This window comes from Odocoileus virginianus, chromosome 2, assembly GCF_023699985.2.
Source record: "Odocoileus virginianus isolate 20LAN1187 ecotype Illinois chromosome 2, Ovbor_1.2, whole genome shotgun sequence".
NCBI lineage: Eukaryota > Metazoa > Chordata > Mammalia > Artiodactyla > Cervidae > Odocoileus > Odocoileus virginianus.
This window is the reverse complement of record NC_069675.1, coordinates 7100187-7112963: the sequence shown is the minus strand read 5'-3', so window position 1 is coordinate 7112963 and position 12777 is coordinate 7100187. Positions and strand designations below refer to the sequence as shown.

General features: G+C 42.6%; 1 protein-coding gene across 3 annotated transcripts in view; it reads right to left on the bottom strand.

Moving 5' to 3' along the window:
• Nucleotides 1-12777, bottom strand: part of IL18R1 (interleukin 18 receptor 1) — a 37803-nt gene that overhangs the window by 15872 nt on the left and 9154 nt on the right. Inside the window, exons 4-7 of one of the 3 annotated variants that reach the window (XM_020874914.2) lie at nucleotides 11150-11315; nucleotides 9647-9794; nucleotides 4790-4852; nucleotides 3456-3576 (exon numbers count right to left, since the gene is read on the bottom strand). In XM_020874914.2, coding sequence (XP_020730573.2) covers nucleotides 3456-3576; nucleotides 4790-4852; nucleotides 9647-9794; nucleotides 11150-11315 — 498 coding nt within the window. The other 2 variants (XM_070475584.1, XM_070475589.1) reach the window with 2 other exon arrangements.

The following is a 12777-nucleotide window of genomic DNA, read 5'->3' as shown; positions in this document are numbered from 1 at the left end:
TTCTCCAGGGGATCTTCCCCATCTAGGGATCAAACCTGCATCTCCTGCATCTCCTAGATTCTTTACCACTGAGTCATTGGGGAAGCCCACAGTATAGTGCAAATAATTTCATGTGCATTGGGAAACCAAAAAGTTCATGGGACTCACTTTATTGCGGTATTTGCTTTATGGTGGTAGTCTGGAACCAAACCCGCAATAGCTCCAAGGTGTGCCTGTGTTTCATCTATTCCTCCTGTCCCGACTATCCAGTGTCCCTCCCACCGTGAAGTCTCTGCCAGCAGTGACAAGGCTGTGAATCATTAGTACAGATGCAGATGCAAATCAAGCTTGTCCTCACAATCCTAATGATAACTCTTATTTTGTTCAGCATTTAAATTAAAACACAACACTATTTTCAGACATCCTCCAAGCACATGAGAAATACCAGTTAAGCTGCTCAGAGAGTGTCAGAAAATGACTAGAGACCACTAGTGCAGCCAGCTGTCTTTTTCTTCTGAAAGGACTCAAGATGTCCTGTCTTTGATACAAGGCAAATGCTCTTGCTATCTGCCTCTTGCCAGTGGCAGGCTCTATAGGCTTAGGGTCAACCAGCACTCCCAAGTATAGTCATTCACCTGCCAGGCCTCCAGCAGCTGGATGCGGGATCCACTGCAGCCTCCAACTCTCTCAGTTTCATTTTAGAACCAATTCTCTACGGAAGTCACCAAACCAGAAATAGCTTCCCTGGTGGCTCATATGGTAAAGAATTTGCCTGCAATGCAGGAGGACCTTGGTTTGATCTCTGGGTTGCCAAGATCCCCTGGAGAAGGAAATGGCAACCCCCTTTAGTATTCTTGCCTGGAGAATTCCATGGACAGAGGAGCCTGGGATAAAGAGTCCATGGGGTCACAAAGAGTCAATCACAACTGAGCGACTAACACTTTCATCTTTCTTTCAACATCAATGTAAAATCCACAAACAAGACACAAAAAAACTACTGAGAAGCCAAAATAGAAGACATAAGTTCATGCACCCACTATAAAGAAAGATTCAGCTTTACTTAGGCTCTTAGCTGAGTTTAAGCTCCATTTCTGTAAGTTTGGTGAGTTGGTTTGCTGTGCCTCCAGAGATGAGCGATAGACCATGGGAAGGGGGAAATGCAGGAATCCAGTGGGGGAATAGATGCTGAGGACAAGATAAATATAGCAGCTGGGGGGCCACACAGTCCAGCTGAGCCAACATTTCATGAGCACCAATCTCACACCTGATTCTGGGTGAGGGCATAGACCTTGGACTGTAAGAAGCTTGTAGACATGTGTCAGCAAGAATTGAGGGCTGCCAGCAAGATGTCAGAGAATATATATATATATATAACATATATATATGGTGCATATAAAAAAGCAGAACAATCTCAAAAATGTAGCTAAGGTGACAGACACCTCAGGACCACAACTCACTAAAACCTGAGTGTACAATTTCCTTAATAATGACAGTAATGACTCCAAACCATTCAGAACCATTTAAATGGCCATAGAGGGACTTCCCAGGTGGTTCAGTGGTTAAGATTTAGCACTTCCACTTTAGGAGGTGGTGGTTCAATTCCAGTTCAGAGAACTACGATCCCACAAAGGCAGGTGCAGGCAAAAATGAATAACTGGCCATCAGTTCAGGGTGTTTTGTTTTAATAAAGTATAGCCATTCCTTTGTTGCTGTTGATCAGTCACTCAGTCATGTCCGACTCTTCGGCAACCCCATGAGTTTGAGTAAACTCATGTTCTTTAATATAGGATACTTAAGTATTAAACTATATGCCATTTGGAACTTTTTGCACTAACTCTGCCTCCTGGATATTCATACGTAACCACTGCCCTGCTGGGTGTTTCTACCTGCTCCTATTGTGTTTCTTATTTCCAATGATGGACACTGACAGGAAAAGGCTGCCATAATTACTAGGAACAATGTCAATCGACCAACAACAAATGTCGTGGGGTAGGTGATTGGTCATTTAAATCAGTGTTTTCTTGAGTGATCATATACACCTGACAATCTTTGGAGACCCTCCTGGACTTGAGGAAATTCCTTGATTCTCATCTTTAAGAGAGATAATTATATATATATATATATATATATATATATATATATATATACACACACACACACACACATATATATATATATATATATATATATACACGTATAGCTGATTTGGCTTGCTGTACAGTAGAAACTAACATGACACTATAAAGCAACCACACTCCAAAAAAAATTTTAAAAAGCAAATATAATTGATTAGTGGGACTACCCTAAAAAAAAATAGATAATCACTATAAGGAACGTTATACAAAGAAGCTCTGAACTATCCCTAAAGAGCAGGAGGCAGTGTCTATGTCAGCATAGGTCATGCCCAGTGAGGATATCCCCAAACACACAAAAACCTGTATTGAAAGGGCTCTCTCCATCTTTGTGATTTTCAGTTCTCCTCAAGTTTCCGTAATTTCCAGCAACAGAACAAAGAAAAATGTGTACGGGGGAAGTCCAGGGGGCAGATCTGGAGAGGAAGTGGTATTAATAGATGGCCTACCTGTGGCCGGGGTGTTCCAGGACTCTCAGAGAGGTGCTGGTGATGCGCTGCGCCACCTGTGGACACCCAGCTGGCCCCAAGGTGACACATAGGCAACACAGCCAGGCATGCAATAAGGGTCCGGGGCGCACTCAAGGGGCTCAGACCGACTTGTACACGTCCCAGTCTCCTGACCTGGTCTTTTCTCTGGCACATTTGTAAAATCAAAGCATTTAACACAATGTTCAAAGTTCATATGACAGTGGCCTAGTTAATCACTCTTCCATAAGATGCCTAAGGTAAAGTCTTCACCCCCATCAGATCCTGACTCACCAAAAGCTACTTCTGTAAGGCGGTGCTAATAAGCCTCACTGACGTTCTTTTTCTTTATTGACTACACCACATGGCATGCAGGATCTTAGCTCCCTGACCAGGGAACGAACCCGCACCCCCTGCATTGGAAGCATGCAGACTTGATCACTGGACTGCCAGGGAAGTCCCAACCTTCTCTTTCTAATTTAGATATCAGCAATAAATTTCTGCATCATTCATCAGCTTAGATATGAGAATTGTAGTTATGAAATATGTAAGTTATAATAATAAGTTAAATTCATCTCAAGCATCCCTATCAGTCTTTCAGGAGTCTGGTGTTTTGATCTCATATATATATATATATATGATACAGGGGCTTCCCTGGTGGCTCAGTGGTAAAGATCCCACCTGCCAATGCAGGAGATGTGGGTTTGACTCTTGGTCTGGGAAGATCTCCTAAATTAGGAAATGGCATCCCACTCCAGTATGCTTGCCTGGGAAATCCCATGGACAGAGGAGTCTGGTGGTCTACAGCCCATGGGGTTGCAAAACACTCAGACATGACTTAGTAGCTGAACAACAACAATATATCACATATCCATACCTAATTCTCGTCACTTCCCCTTCATGTACGTTAGGATCCTTTCCATTTTTCCTCCAGGTGTTCCAGTAAATCATATCCTTTTCATTCAGCAAAGCAGAGCAGTTGAGCTGTATATCTTTTCCTAGGTAAAAGTTGACAACCAACGTCCTGATTTTAGAAACTCAAGTTTCCCAAAGGCTAAAATTAATAAAGCCAATGTATATTAATATAACATATAATGCTAATATAGTGCTGCATCTAAGAAAAATATGCCTTGTTCTCATTAAAAAAAAAAACTTATAAAGCAGAGAAATTCGGTTGTGATTACAAGTCATCACCAAACTATGAATTGGCCTCTATTCAAATATTTATGTTGAAATTAATTATTAAAACTTAGGAAGGCCAGTGGACTTTCTTTTCAACCAATAGTCTAATAAGTAGTGTCAGGCCAAAACACCCACTCTAACTTCTAGAAAAACAAAATGGATAAAAAACAAAAAAATTGAATGAGCTAAAAGTTAAAGATGTCAAAGTGCAGGGCAAACCAAGAGCAACAGTTGGACATAAAGCACAGTGAGGAATAAAGTTCTTCCAGGGTGAACTGGGGCTTCTCTGGTGGCTTAGGTGTAAAGAATCCACCTGCCAATGCAGGAGATACAAGTTCAATCCCTGGGTCAGAAGATCCCCTGGTGAGGGAATGGCTATCCAGTCTAGTCTTCTTGCCTGGAGAAGTATATGGACAGAGGCACCTGGCAGGCTACAGTCCATAGGCTCACAAAAGAATCCAACACAACTCAGCAATTTTTGAATAGCAAAAACAACAGTCAAGTCAGTCCACTGATTCAAAGTGAATCCCTTAATCAAATATTCAAACCATACAGTAAGTTTGAATAATTTCTCCAGAGAGTTCTCATTGAGTTTTCATATTTAAAAGTGACCACAGTTACTATTCGGAGAAGGAAATGGCAACCCACTCTAGTATTCTGGCCTGGAAAATCCCATGGACAGAGGAGCCTAGAGGTCTACACGTCCAGGGGATTGTGAAGAGTTGAACATGACTTAGTGACTAAACAACAGTTACTGTTAGAGAAAAGCCACATAGAAAGTGACTAAAACCACGGGCCTGCAAACCATAGGCACTTCCACAATCGTTTGAACACATTGCTAATTTTAACTATCACTAAGAAGCGCAACATTCAAACAATGACAAGGTTTTCCTGCTTTTGTAATATTCTTCAGTAAACATGGTATGTGTTAGGAACACAATGTTGATCAATAAAAAACCAGATTTAGCCTTCAAAGACTCAATTATGCCCCCGTTCATAAATCCAAAATATACATATGTCAAAATATACCTAATTTCACTTTAACTTCATCGATCTTTGGTCCAAGAAGAGCTGGAATTATATTACTGTGGTCTGAAAGCGAATAAAGAAGAGAAAAATGCATTAGTGTTGCATGGAGCTTTGCTAAGACAGATGTATTACAACATCTGTTGTAATATACTTATCATTCCAGGTAACAAACATTCTAACAATCATCACTTTACATTTATTATTTTATTGTATTTTCATTAGATAAGGGAGACAGGGAATACTGGTTGTCCTTTCCATCACTTTTCATCAACTCAAAGCTCACCTAACTGGAGAGAGCTTACTGAACTTGGTCTCCCCTCAGTTCCACCTATGACTTCTGCCCAGCACAGCTAAAAGCCAGAAGATGCAAGAAGACAATGATACCTCCAGACCTAGAAGATGCAGACTCACTGGGAATTGTCTTTGTGTTCTCCCTTCTCTCTGCCATCAATACCTCAAAATAGATTTACTGGATGCAAGGCACTGACTAAGTGGCGTGTGCCAAGGATGCAGGTGCCTCTAGAAGCTGGAGAAGGCAAGGTATTGATTCTCCTGCAGAGCCTCTAGAATGAACACAATCCTACCAAAACCTGGAATTTAGCCCAGGGAAACCATTTTAGACTTTTGACCTCCAAAACTGTACAATAAATTTATGTTGTTTGAAGACAGGAAGTTTGTGGTAATTTGCACATTCACAATGCATGCGTGGAATACAGCTATATAAGTGGACAGTTGGAGAGAAGAGGGAAAATGCTGCTAAAGTAAATGAGCTCTAGAAACTGTGAGCCCATGACCTTGTTGGATGAATCAACCTAGGAGTTGACAGCTTCCTGGGAAAGAAGAAGAAGGGTGGATAAGCCACCTGTCTTCAGACACTTGAAGGAGCTGTCATTTGCAGAAGGGACCAGATTTAATTTGTGGAGTTACTGAAGGCAACCAAAGCCACAAGTGGAAACTACAGGAAGACATCAGTTCAGTTCAGTCACTCAGTCCTGTCCAACTCTTTGTGACCCCATGGACTGCAGCACACCAGGCCTCTCTGTCCATCACCAACTCCTGGAGTCTACTGAAACTCATGTCCATTGAGTCGGTGATGCCATCCAGCTGTCTCATCCTCTGTCATCCCCTTCTCCTCCCACCTTCAATCTTTCCCAGCATCAGGGTCTTTTCAAATGAGTCAGTTCTTCATATCAGGTGGCCAAAGTATTGGAGTTTCAGCTTCAACATCAGTCCTTCCAAAGAATATTCAGGACTGATCTCCTTTAGGATTGACTGGTTGGATCTCCTAGCTGTCCAAGGGACTGTCAAGAGTCTTCTCCAACACCACAGTTCAAAAGCATCAATTCATCGGTGCTCAGCTTTCTTTATAGTCCAACTCTCACATCCATACATGACTACTGGAAAAACCATAGCCTTGACTAGATGGACCTTTGTTGGCAAAGCAATGTCTCTGCTTTTTAATATGCTATCCAGGTTGGTCATAACTTTCCTTCCAAGGAGTAAGTGTCTTTCAATTTCATGGCTGTAGTCACCATCTGCAATGATTTTGGAGCCCCCCAAAATTAAGTCTCTCACTGTTTCTATTGTTTCCCCATCTATTTGCCATGAAGTGATGGGACCAGATGCCATGGTCTTAGTTGTCTGAATGTTGAGCTTTAAGCCAATTTTTTCACTCTCCTCTTTCACTTTCATGAAGAGGCTCTTTAGTTCTTCTTCTGTTTCTGCCATAAGGGTGGTGTCATCTGCATATCTGAGGTTACTGATATTTCTCCCAGCAATCTTGATTCCAGCTTGTGTTTCATCCAGCCCAGCATTTCTCATGATATATAAGTTAAATAAGCAGGGTGACAATATACAGACTTAACGTACTCCTTTCCTGATTTGGAACCAGTCCATGTCCAGTTCTAACTTTTGTTTTTTGACCTGCATACGTATTTCTCAGGAGGCAGGTCAGGTGGTCTGATATTCCAGTCTCTTTAAGAATTTCCCACAGTTCATTGTAAAGGCATAACTGGACTGAATGGGAAAAAAAGACTCATTGACAATCAAGCATTAAAATCTTGACCCAGCTGCTGAGTGATTTGGTCATTTCCATGGCAGTTCCCAAGAAGAGACTGAATGATCTATTACTGGCTGAGCCATATGAAGGATATCTTCACTGGGTGGGATTTAACTAAATAATTACTTCTAAGGTCTCCAGCTCCAGTGCTCTGGTGGTTTAGATGGTAAAGAATCTGCCTGCAATGCAGGAGACCTGGGTTAGATCCCTGCGTTGGGAAGATGCCCTGGAGAAGGAAATGGCTATCCACTCCAGTATTCTTGCCTGGAGAGTCCCCATAGATAGAGGAGACTGGAAGGCTACAGTCCATGTGATCGCAAACAGTTAGACATGACTGAACAGACTTTCCAAGCAAGCAAGCAAGCTCTCCAATACCCTACAAGTCCAGGCTTCAGTGTTTCCATTACATAGGGTCTGGGTTCATGGTAAACCAGAATAAAAGCCATCATCCCAAAATGTAAAGCTTCTTCTGCAGCCACACCTGTGCTCCTTACATGTTCTCACCTGAGTGGACAGTCCCTAGCATGTCCTCCTATCTGTCCTTCATGCTCTGCCTCTAGGAACCAGCTCAAATAGCCTCCAGCCTCTCTTCTACCTCTGAACTCTTTCTGAGCCCTTAGAAACTCACAGATGACTCCAATTTCATATTCTGTGGTGCTTCTATGTGGCTTATCATCTTGATACAGAGCAGGATCCAGTGGGGCTCCTGGGCACAAAAGCCTTTCTGTGTCCTCCATTTATTGAATACAGGAAATTGGCTTCATTCAGCCTCTAGGGCCTTCCCTGAGTTTCCAGGATGCAGGACAAGGGAGGAACAGTCAAGAAACAATAGACAGCCTTGGGGCAGAGTCCTGGTTCCCCCTCAAGGGACACACAGAACAGTATCTTTGAGCTGTTTTGCAAATACTGAAACCCCCACCAGGTGGGAGAAGTTAGCAGTGATAAATGGAATACTTTCTGCCACACCAGTTAACAAAGGATATCACAGTCATCAGAGACTGCTGCTGTTGTTGTTCCGTTGCTCAGCCAAGTTCAACTCTTTGCAACCCCATGGGTTGCAGAACGTCAGGCTTCCCTGCCCTTCACTATCTCCTGGAGTTTGCTCAAACTCATGACCATTGAGTCTGTCATACTATCCAACCATCTTATCCTCATCAGAGATGAGCCCTCCAATGTGAGCTAGGGCTTCCCAGATGGTGTTAGCGGTAAAGAATCCACCTGCTGATGCAGGAGTCACAAAAGACACAGATTCAATCCCTGGGTCAAGAAGATCTCCTGGAGGAGTAAATGGCAACCCACTCCAGATTCAATCCCTGGGTTGAGAATTAGGGATTCCTAATCCCTGGATTAGGAAACAGCAACCCACTCCTGTATTCTTGCCTGGGAGATCCCATGGACTGAACAGCCTGGCAGGCTACAGTCCATGGGGTTGCACAGAGTCAGACACAACTAAGCAAATGAGGACAGTGCTAATGTAAGCTTGTGAGCCCTGAGGGAACTCAGAAAGTAGCATACTTGCCATCTCAGTCATCAGGCCACAGCCACTCCCTAGGGTGAACCCTTAGGAACCTCCAGATGTGCAAACACAGGATACTAGCCCCAGAGAGCTGAAGTGAAGTGAAGTGAAAGTTGCTCAGTTGTGTCCACTCTTTGCAACCCCATGGACTATACAATCCATGGCATTCTCCAGGCCAGAATACTGGAGTGGGTAGCCTTTCCCTTCTCCAGGGGATCTTCCCAACCCAGGGATCAAACCCAGGCCTCCCACATTGCAGATTCTTTACCAGCTGAGCCATCACGGAAGCAGAGGTGCATAGCAAAGTAATGACTTCAGGGAGCCCAGATTCTTGTATCTTCCCATACACAGAAAAGCGCTATATTCCTTAACTTGTGATATCTAGTTTTCTTTAATTAACAATACTCTTGAGGTTCAGATTATCTGCCCTTTGTTGCAAAACTTCTAACCTGGCTCCCCATTCACCTCCTTGGAGCAGTTCTCTCAGGGTTACTTGAGATGCTGCCTTCTGGGCTTCAACACTCTCAACTTTTAGGTTGTGAATATTTTTTAAGTTGACAATGGTATGCTGCCCACAAGAATGTAGACCTCAGACTGGTTACAACTGGGTTGATCATGCTGATGCTCACTCACCACCAACCAATCAGAAGACTGTCCTCAGGCTGACCATGCCCTCTTTGAACCATGACTCCTCACTACCCCCTCCAGGTGGAGACACACAATCTGGAGAGTATTAGCCCACCATGACTCCCTTTGTCTGGCAAAGTAATAAAGCTATTTCTTTCTACTTCACCTAAAAATCTGTCTCCAAGATTTAATTCAGTGTCAGGGTCCAGAGTTCAGATTTGGTGTTAACCTCTCCTGACTATATATAATCAAATTCCTGAAAACTGCATTACTCACTTAATTTCTCACCTAATTACTATCTCCCTGCTTTTCTTACCTCCGAATACTCAGTTTATTGAATATAGATGCTAAATAAGCAATATTGAGTGAAAGCAGATGCTTAATAAAAGATTTCACAATGTACTGAAATACCAAATGAGGGAACATCAGAGGTTCACTTATATCAACTTTCATTACCCACCCTCACTCCATCAGTGCAAAATTATTCAGAGTGGAAGATGATGCCAAAATGATTTTGACCCTTATATGTGAACTAGTGATGTGGTCACAAGTCCATCTAAGTTGCCTCTGCCTTCCTGTATGACTTTAGAAGAAAGAAAACAGTCTGTTTTAGGAAGACACATTTGTTTCTTCCTGATTCTAAAATTTATCTTACCTCCAACTATTGTAATATTGAAGGTTTTGGTGACGTTGAATAATTTTCCATTATGATGTAGGAAAAACACACAGGTATAATATCCCTGATCTTTAAACTCTGCATTCTTTAAAAATGGGTTTTGATTGTTCTCCATCTTTGTACAGTTCTGTTTTAGAAAAAGCAAGTTAAAATACCTTGAGTAAAAATGGTATCTTATGACAAGAATTTAAAATGCTAAGTTAAAGATCTTTAGGGAAAGAGAATGAAAACTAGCAATTTCTGAACAAATGTCTCAGTGACTTGGTACTGCCTCTACTGGAACAATGAAATATAGTCCCATCAGTGAATTGGAGCCTGAAACAAAAAAGAGAAACTAGTAGAATTAGAATGAGGTCTGTAGTTTAGTTCAGTTCAGTTGTTCAGTCGTGTCTGATTCTTTGCAACCCCATGAACTGCAGCAGGCCAGGCCTCCCTGTCCATCACCAACTCCCAGAGTCCATTCAAACCCATTTCCATCTAGTTGGTGATGCCATCCAACCATCTCATCCTCTGTTGTCCCCTTCTCCTCCTGCCCCCAATCCCTCCCAGCATCAGGGTCTTTTCCAATGAATCAACTCTTTGCATCAGGTGGCCAAAGTATTGGAGTTTCAGCTTCAATATCAGTCCTTCCAATGAACACCCAGGACTGATCTCCTTTAGGGTGAACTGCTTTGATCTCCTTGCAGTCCAAGGGACTCTCAAGAGTCTTCTCCAACACTACAGTTCAAAAGCATATTGTATCAGTTCTAATTTCCTGGTTATGACTATTGTATTATACGGTTATGTATGTATATTGTTAACAAGGATAAGATGAATAAAGGGTATATGTGAACAATAAAAAAAGAAAAAAAAGAAATACAATCCTATTTCTGGTATTATCATATGCATTATTAATATTCTCTGGGAAATAGCGTATGGGGATATTGTAAATGCTTTTATCATTTCCTTTTAATCTCTCTCTTATACACACAAAGAGAGGGAGGAAGAGGAGAAAGGGGAGAGAGAGAGAGAGGAAAAAAAAAACTACTACCACGAAAATATCCCTGTTTGGGTCAAAACTTTCCACACAACTATTTCTTAATGCTTTTAGCCTAATTCCACTCAGGACTACCCATCCTAGGGGTGGGTAGTGGAGCGGGGAGCAGAATTACTCAGAGAATCATGTTCCTAGCAGACCACCCAGCCCCGCTGAAGTCCCTCACCAGAAGACAGTGGGCTGATTAGAGAGGCAAAAAGAGGGGCTTCACTGTTGATCCAGTGGTTTAGAATCTGACTGCCAATGCAGATTCAGCGTGTGTACTGAGTGCCCAACCTGGAGCATCCTACATGGATGTGGGAGCTCAGCCAAGTCAGCTGAGCTGTGCAGACCCACAGCTTGTGTGTTACGTGTTATGAGACCAGAATGCTGCACAGCCATCAGACCCTGCTTCTGGGATTGTGTCTTTTCTATTGTCTTCAGTTAAAGTATTTTAAAAGCACTACCTTATACAATACCGTTCTATTGACCAGTTGTTGATAGTAATTGTGCTCACAGGCTATCTGCAAAGATTTCTTAACTTCCACAGCTTTACTCGTTACCAGCTTCTCAGTAAAACAGCTGTGTTTACTTCTTGGGATGACATTTAATTTCCAGTCATGAGTATCATTTCTAGAAAATAAAGGTTTAGAGATATTTTATCATTAGGACAGAGACTTTTCAAATACCACTTTTCAGTAACTAATCCAGTGAAAAAATGTTCCCTTATTTTGTAAAAAGAGACTCGTTCATGGATGCCCAAATCCTGTTCTTCTACCCCAACTGTGAGTTATATAGTCTACCTTAGTGTGGAAAGACCCAACTGCAACTCACTTCTGTAATCACCCCTGCTAAAAGGTCACATAACATTCACAGGTTAATAAGATTTCTTTCTGACTCCTGAGAGTTCCTATATGTAAAAACAAACCCAAATGACCTCACTCTGTGCAAAACCACAGGAGTGCAATTAAGGTTTCACTGCGGTGTCTCACTCAGCTCTCAAGAGCTCTGATGATAAATCAGGACTCACTCCAGAGGTGCTTGTGAAAGAAATCTACTATGTCTAGCAGTGCTGCATCACCATGTACCTGGCCCTGAGCTATTTTCTACAGGTCAGTCTCAAATCTCTATAAAAATCCACACATGGAACTTCCCTGATGGTCAAGTAGTTACAAATTCACATTGCAATGTAGGGGACATGGGTTCAATCCCTAGTCTGGGAAGATTCCACATGCCATGGGGCACCTATGCCCCACGTGCCACAACTACTGAAGCCCGCATGCCCTAGAACCCGTTCTCTGCGACAAGAGAAGCCAATGCAATGAGAAGCCTGCTCCCTGCAACTAGAGAGTAGCCCCTGCTCATTGCAACTAGAGGAAGTGAAGACCCAGTTCAACCAAAAACAAAAATAAATTAATTTAAAAGAAAACCAGACATATATCATGTATACATAAGTACATACACAACATCACAAACGTACCAGATTAACACTACTGTCACCCATGTTCTCACTAACGATTCATCACATAGAATATTTCTTGTCCCAGTTACTCCTTCCCCATCTCACCAAATAAAGTATAAAGAGATTTAAGTTCAGTAATAATCACTGACATGTTCAGTGAGTGTCTGTCATTTCATAGAGTTCAGCATTCTTGACTACAGGTATCCTGGAAGACTATCTAGGCTTAGTCCTGAGAAGGCTGTGCAAAGTCCATTGGATGCTCCCCTCTCACTGCCCTGGGAGGTAGGTTTGTGACTGTCTGACCCGCACATCTTTCACCAGCACTGCCCCCTGGCTCTCAATCAACCCTGAAACTGGACTAGGGTGTGTGTGTTCATCGCTCAATCATGTCTGACTCTTTGCAACCCCGGGGACTGTAGCCCACCAGGCTCTTCTGTCCATGGTGTTTCCCAGGCAAGAATACTAGAGTGGGTTGCCATACCCTTCTCCAGGGGATCTTCCCAATCCAGGGATCAAATCCGTGTCTCTTGTGTCTCCTGCACTGGCAAACGGATCCTTTACCACCAAGCCACCAAAGAATTATGGCCACCAGGATTAGAGTGTCTACCCAATGCCAGCCCATCTCCCCAGTCT